The sequence below is a fragment of the Pteropus alecto genome, unplaced genomic scaffold (genome assembly GCF_000325575.1).
Source record: "Pteropus alecto unplaced genomic scaffold, ASM32557v1 scaffold94, whole genome shotgun sequence".
Classification (NCBI taxonomy): Eukaryota; Metazoa; Chordata; class Mammalia; order Chiroptera; family Pteropodidae; genus Pteropus; species Pteropus alecto.
Window position 1 is genome coordinate 5,667,912 of NW_006437736.1, and position 7,799 is coordinate 5,675,710.

The 7,799-nt window shown below is 40.0% G+C and overlaps 2 protein-coding genes across 5 annotated transcripts in view; both read right to left on the bottom strand.

Moving 5' to 3' along the window:
* TXNRD1 (thioredoxin reductase 1) overlaps positions 1–7,799 on the bottom strand; it is a 57,851-nt gene that overhangs the window by 43,375 nt on the left and 6,677 nt on the right. The window lies entirely within an intron of this gene.
* EID3 (EP300 interacting inhibitor of differentiation 3) lies at positions 2,315–7,723 on the bottom strand. The gene has a single exon (XM_006914526.3). It carries the CDS (start codon positions 3,676–3,678, stop codon positions 2,569–2,571), a length of 1,110 nt encoding a protein of 369 aa, XP_006914588.1. The 5' UTR covers positions 3,679–7,723; the 3' UTR covers positions 2,315–2,568.

Below are 7,799 nucleotides of genomic sequence, written 5' to 3' on the forward strand. Positions count from 1 at the left end.
AGGAGCAGGGAAGTTGACTCTCCATGAACAATTAATTATCTAGATCTTTGGCTATTATGCACCTAAAGTATCTAGAACCAAGGTAATATTTAACATTTACTTTGCAGCAAGTATTCTGGCAAATTATAACAGATCCCATTCAAATGCCTCCTTCCAGGGGTCTTCCCTTACCACCCTGAGGTGGCATCTCCACCATTATCCGAGCAGTTTTTTTCTCAGAGCAACCATCATGAACAGCAATACTGTTGTCTCCCCCTCCGAGATAGGCTGAACAGTGGTCCCCAACACTGAGGTCCGAATCCTTCGAACCTTTGAATACACCACTTGTAAAAGGGACTTTAGAGATGTGATTTAAGGATCTGGTGATCGAGGGATTTTCCAGAATCATCCCAGCAGGCCCCACTTCATCACAAGTATCCTGATATGAGAGAAGCAGAGGGAGACTTCATTACAGTAGTAAATGTAAAGACAGAAGAGGCTCCACAGTCAGCTCTGAAAATGGAGGAAGACACTGTGAATCAAGGAACACAGGCAGCCTCCAAAAACGGAAAAGGCAAGAAAACAGATTCTCCCCGCAGAGCCTTAGCAGGAATTAGCTCTGTCAACATCTTAATTTTAGCCCAGAGAAAAGATTTTGGCCATCCAAACCGAAGAACTGTAAAAGGTAACAAATTTGTTCCTTTTAAGCCATTAAATGGTAATTTGTTATAGCAGCAATAGGAAAGTAATACATCCATTGAAATATAAATTTCATGAGAGTTGGGTCATTTTCTACCCATTTTCCCCAGGGCCTAGGGCAGCGCTTGGCACAGTAGGCATAGTTGCTGAGTAAATTAACATGGCTGTCACTGAGTCTCACATACTCCTAGTAAAGACACTAGACATTGAACAAGGCACATCTGGTGAGGACTAAAGAACTAAGGCAACATCTTTTTGCTCTCACTGAGAGTATTTTTTCCTTGAACAGCAAATCTCTGGAAAACCCAAGGAACTCATGTGAGAATCAGGGAGGCCAAAAGATGCTTTCATGGTTGCTAAATCAAAGGGTGGTAGACACAGGGAAGAATCAGCATTCCTTCAAATGAAAAAGGGGAAGGAATGGCTACTTTAGAAAATAATTGGCCGAGTTTCATGAGAAATTTCTATTTTTTGCTAAAAACAGCCACTATTACTGAAGAACCCTCCCCCCACTAAACACATGTAGGATCAGTCCACTCAATCTCGATGTCATTCATTCAGTCTGGATTTCCTTTCCCCACTTCACACTAGACTTAGTAGGAAAGTTTATCGTTACTGCTATGCAAAACATTTATCCACCTGCCAAATAATGCTTAATGGCAAAATCCGCCACTACCAAAGATTAAATTCCTACAGGGATCGGGAAGCTTATAGGATTCCTCACTGCGCATTCAAAAACTGTTTTTTCAAAACTCAAATTTTCAATAATAACACCCAATAAGGCTATTTTTTTTTTTAAACAATTGCAGGTAATTTTTAAAAAAGCATTTACAGCTTTATCTGAAGTGAAGAACTTTTGAATAAATTAATCTTATATTTCAGTTTAAACAGGGACGGTTTGCAGGCATTTCAAACCCTATTAAGAAATGCAAAATTGAACTGGGAACAAATATTCAAGGTTGTTACATAATGAAACATCACTGATTCTGAAAGATACTCTGTACTGGCAGAAATTACCAAGAGAAACTAGAGAATTAACCAATTAAATAAAAACTATAACTGGCTGTGGATTTTGCATTTGAAATAATTTGACAAAAATATCTTCTACCTCTGAGGATACTGACAAGGTAATTCGATTTCTTGCCCAGTTTAACATTCAAATGGAATAGTTTTCAAAAAAAATTTTTATGGTTCTCTGGTGCCATAACTTCTCACAATCCCATACATTTGGCCTCCACTTCCCCTACCTAGAATACCTTTCCTATCTTTGACCAATTCCCGCTCACCTTTAAGCACTTAATTGATGCCTCAACTATCGTAGTAAAGAAACTACTTTTGTTGAGTCTAATCTAATCACAGGAGAAAGATGCCTCAACTATCATAGTAAAGAAACTCTACTTTTGTTGAGTCTAATCTAATCACAGGAGAAATTTAGAATATGGATACCCACTCATTCATCTTACTGAGTCCTCTTCGCAATGAAGAAAGGTATCCAAATTCTTTTATAGTATTAACGCTGCATATTCACTGCCCTAGGGATAGCCTTCCTTTACCATTTTTTTCATCAATTTTCCCCAACCTGGTTAGGAGCCCCATATGGAATTCCACTGGTTCCCTGTAACACAGGAACACAGTATCACAGAGCATCGTAACTGATTTTTATTAATAAAGCGTCTTAAAGGACATTCAAAAAAATTTCCCCATGAATACGCCAGAGAATGTTTTTAATAACCGAAGATCATTACAAACTTGTCAACTACCAAGAAAATTACATTGCACATAAAACAATTTGATGTTCCTGAAAATACTTTTTCACTTCGTAAGAAATACAGTATGTGCTTCTGTTTACTTTAGAAAAGCCACAAAATGCATCCTATACTAACAAAATATTTAGTATGAGTTTGTGATCATAGCCTCTGAGATTTCAAAAGTTGCCACAATATTTCTCCAGTCCTGTAAACTCAAAGATATAACTCCTTGTCTTCTGCCATAGGAACTGGGATCATTTCCCTCACCCATTTGGTTAATATTAATTGGCTCTAATATTGGCAGCCTGTCTTGGTCAAGCCTTATTCTTGCAAAACCATCCCTTATAATGAAAGAAACATAAAATATATTCTCCACAGTACGAGAAAAAGAATTTGGATCAATCACAAACTCAAAATAGGAGACGGGAGTATCAGGATACTTTCGAAAGTACGTTTGCAACAATCCCAAGATTCTTTCTACTTCTTTTTCTGTCGCTTCTTGATTACTACTCAGGTCCAACTTCCTCAGCTTTATAGGCATATCCCTATTTTCTTCCATTTTGTGTGCTTTTTTCCGGTCACGTCGGCGCTTTCGTGCAGAAGACTCTGACTTGAATGAACCAAAAACAAAGTGGAATGTTTCAGCTTGCAATATCCAGGATGTTGCTTCTTTCTGTACTGTCTCCCAGAAGGAAAGGGCTATATTATCATCAAAACCACTCAACTCATTATGTTCATCACCTTCCATCCAGTTTAGACCAACAAATATACATAGAAAGTCACAAAATGCTACTTGATTAAAATAACTCATATCACAGTTTAGCTGCTTTGCTTTTTCTTTACCCAAATCAGAAGCCAAAACAAGAAACTGGGCATCGAGGGCTGCTTCTCTTGTTCGGCTCACTTCGTCAAACAGGACATTGGCTTCTTCAAGAGCCTCGCTTAACGAGTCGCTTGCTGTGTTCACTATGTCTTCACGGTTCTGCTGGACGGTACTGATGAGCTGCCGGTACTGCCTGCGGATACTCCGGCACTTCTCCTCGTCGGCCTCCAGCCCTAGGAGATGCGGGTCGATGTCGGCCTCCCCACAGTCGAGGTCGTCAGCGCAGTCGGCAGCCCCCACCGCCACTTCCACCTTCATCGGTTCCGCCTCCTCTGCCTGCTTCACGGAGTACGCACGACTGGTGATGGTAACCGTCGGCTCTTCTCCTTTCTCCACGCCCCTCCTCAGGGAATCTTTTTCATCGGACATGACGGTTACTGGAGGAGCTCGGGTATCGTTCGGCTAACGGCTTTCGCAACGATTCGGACAACGGCGGAAATTGAAGGGGTCAGTCGGGGCGGAGGAAGACGTCCGCCCATGCGCACTGGCAACAGGGCTCGGAGGCCCCGCCCCCAGCTCGATCCGCCTCCCGGTGGCCACGCCCCGCGGAGCCCGGCCCCACGCGTTCGCAAGCAGGTCCGCGGAACATAACACGCACGCAATAATGGGTCCCAGCCCCACACTGAAATAGTGCCCGTTTAAGTGACAGCTGTTGTTTTAGCATTTACTGACAGTATCATCTAGCTTTCAAAGAAACACCTGGACAATCTATGACAAAATTGTGAAGGAATTAAAGGTCCTGCACTTTAAAACATTTGCTGTCACATATTGCAGTTAGGTCGACCTTCATTTTTCTTTCTTACTATGACTAAAAGATGGGGCTTTTTTTTTTTGAAGGGGAGAGGGGACTAGATCTGGCTAGATTATAAACTGCCAGTATGGCCAAGGATTTTGACAAACACAACTTCCATTACAAATAGGCAGTAAACTCTAAGAGTTCATTTGCTAGGTAGTAGTTTGGAACTCAATTCTTCATTTTACAAATGCAAATTACTTCAATTACCTTCTCCGGCCTTCAAAACCCAATCCCTTCCAACCTACCCAAATGAGGGAGGGAGACGTATTACTCTGGCGAACTTTGGTTCTCCACCACCCAAGGGAGGAAGAATAAAGTGGGTACAATCTCTACAAAAGAGCTGTTTATTTGTAAGCTTGCCAAAGGCTAAAGGACATAAACTGAATGGATAATAAATATGAACCCTAAAAGGTGAGCAAAGGCTATTAAGATTTTAAACATAATCTGTTACAAGGCTATGGAAAGCGTATGCTGTAAATCGGGTGATTAGTTGCAAAATTCGCCCACTAGTCCATTGGGAATTCTGGTACAGTTGGAAAGAGGGCTCAGTTCAACAGTGACACAAGCAACAAAGTGTAGGTATCACTGGAAAGGAATATACCGTTTTTAAAGAGAATATGCACTCTCAACCCACTCAACCAAAAGCTTTTAACCACTGCAACAGGTGGATAGGAACAAACCGGGTCTGAGTCCCATGCTCTAACAGGTGGACTTATCCTGCTGTCAGCTACCTCCCCAAACTTCTCTGTGCCTCCTTTTAAAGGGGTGGGGGAATGGGGGAGGAATGGAGGAGAGCGGAAAGGAAGTAAGGAGAGAACACATCATACTTCACCTGTCAACTGTGGTTTCAAGGCACCATTAAGTAAGTTAGCCCTACCTTCCTTCCTATGCATCTAGACTGGTTCATTTTTCTTTGAGATTAACAGAAAGTTTCTTGCAAATACATGAACAGGAAAACTGAATAAATTACTCCAACACTTTTATATTACTATTGTCCACCATTATTTCTTTAAGTAGGGGTAATTCAGGAAGAAATACGCATTTTTTAAAAAGACCACACATTATGGTTATTTGCCCTTATATATTATCCTGCCGTATTAGACTGTTAGCTTCTCTAAAGCAAAAACTTGGTTTTAAATCTTTTAAGCAAAGCTGTTTTCACATGGATGCATTTGAGTACACACATTGGAATGTATAATTGAACACAGATTAAAAATTTGTTCAAGCACATATTGCAAGTTATTTGGCAGTAAAAGAATAATTTCACAGATTAGTTTGAGAGAGTCTACACAATGAAAATAAAAGTTGACTGCTTTTCAGAAAGTCAGCCTTATCCTTTCTCCGAAATAAAAAGTAAGAGAAAAAGTCAGGACCCAGAATCATCAAAGGGGCATATCAGTGCCCTCCCCCTCCAAGTCTGGCCAATTACAATCTAATATTCAAACCTGTTTTAAATTTTAGATGAAAACACAGTTAATTCCAAGTCCCAAATTCAAAAGAGTTTGCTTTTATAGTTAATCATATTCTTAGGAGCTTCTGATATTCACTTCAAATTCAATAAAAGCTATCTATAAAAGAACTCCAGAGGATAAGCCAACCATCCCACCCCTAAGGTGCCTGTTTTCTCCTGGCTCAGAGAAGGGAACACAGCCTGATAATAATTTGCTCCATACAGAGCCTTTCATCTAAGAATTTCAAAATGCTTTGGAGATAAATTAATTCTTCTAACCTACTTAGAAAGGATTACTAATACTATTTACAAGAATTTCTCAGGAGATAACAGCCCACACAACTTGCCCGAAGCAACAGAACACATCGGGACATGCATCACATCATTACGTTGTGATTTCCAGTGCTGTGTTCATTCTAGGCTAGATCCTTGACCCTTAAAACCACAGTAACATGTAACTCAGACCGTCCTCAGACAGCCGTACTTGAATATTCTGCCTTCTTAAATCTGCCTTTAGAGCACAAGGTTCAGATGTCACCTCAAAATAAAAATCATTAGGTGAGATTTTTATTAATAGCAAAAGTATGCTATTATTTCAAAGAAATTACTAAAGTCTACCTTCATTCAATAAGACTAGTTCAGGCAACAAAAGACACACACAGCTTGGCCTTCAAGATAATTTAGCTCCTCTCCTCCCCTTTTTCCTCTTTCAGGAGTTGCTGCCAGGGGCTGAATACAGCCCCCTCTATTTCCTTTCTTCCTTTCTTCCTTTCTTCAGTTTTCCCTCCAGTCTTATTTTTCGGTCCCTTTGCTCAGAGTTCAGATTCATTCATCCCAAGCATTCTTAAACTCTTTCCTACAACCTCCAGCATTCAACCCAAACATAATGGGATGGATGTCACAGATTAGAGGTCTCTCTCCGGCCAAATAAAAAAAGAACTTGCGTGGGTCCACTCTTTTCCAGTGGGATTTTTATTTCAGGATTAATCAACAAATAGATGCTTAAGAGACTCCTGAGCCAAAGCCAGGAACAAGCCGGGTTGGAGCCCCACACTCTAAGTGGACTTATCCTGCTGTCAGCTACCTCCCCAAACTTCTCTGTGCCTCCTTTCGCAGCAGTTTTTTCCCCCCTCATCCTGCCAGGGTATCGATTTAATACTGAGCCATGAAAAGACGCAGTAAAGTCCTGCTCCGATTTGTCAGAGCAGCAGGACAGTAGGTGTATTTTCTTTTTCATCTTAACTTCCTTTAAGATTATGTTTGTGTGTGTATATTTTCACTTTGTTCGGTTTTTCACAGTATTAAAGGTACACTTTGCTATGATTAAGGCAGATATCTGTTTTTCAAATGAGTTTCTAAAAGACATGGCCAGTAGAAGGAGGCAAACCTGGGTTTCCAATCTTGACCAATTAGCTTAATAATGGTGTTAGGCATGTTGCTGAACCTCTCAGCCTCCAGTTTCCTCATTGGTAAGATGGGAATACTACTACTTACATCATAAAGTTACTGTAAGTATTGAATTAGAATTATGTGACAGATTTGACAATAGTTTCAACTGTTGGATAGATACTTCATAAGTTTTAAATTATCTCAAAGATAGCAAATGGTTAATAAACATTACAAAGAGAAAAAATATATATATACAAACAAGTAGCTTCCCTCCTGGATGTTGTTTTAGAAACAGAAAAATATTTTAAAGGTTAAACCCCTAAGGAGGAATACAGGAATATATCCCACTATAACAAATATCGGTGAAAAGAAAAGTGCCATATAATACAATTTTAAAACCTAAGGATTCAACCAATGGCAGTGTGTATATACTCTGAAGGGTAAACCTCTCTACTAGGTATTCTGAAGCAGGTCCACAAAGAGTCTGAGACCAAGCAAAACTATTTATGTACATTTTTCTCATGAATGGCTCCTTGGACTTCAGATGCTTTAAAAAACACAGTATCCAAAAGAGACTTTGAATAACTATTCTATTCAAATAAGATTGCTTTATTGTTCGTGAAATAAAGATAAAATGACAGTCAAGTCCCACGAAATAATCTGGAGCCATTCAATGAAATATTTTAGAGTATATAAAACCTCCACCCTTGCTCTGTGTTCAAAAGTCACACGCTTTGTTAACCAATGTCACCATAGAGAGAGAGAGAGAGAGAGAGAGAGAGAGAGAGACAGAGAGACAGAGAGACAGAGAGACAGAGAGACAGAGAGACAGAGAGAGACAGAGAGAGAGAGACA

Excerpts from the sequence above, each read along its gene's own strand:
- EID3 (XM_006914526.3), bottom strand. The coding sequence starts at position 3,678 with ATGTCCGATGAAAAAGATTCCCTGAGGAGGGGCGTGGAGAAAGGAGAA.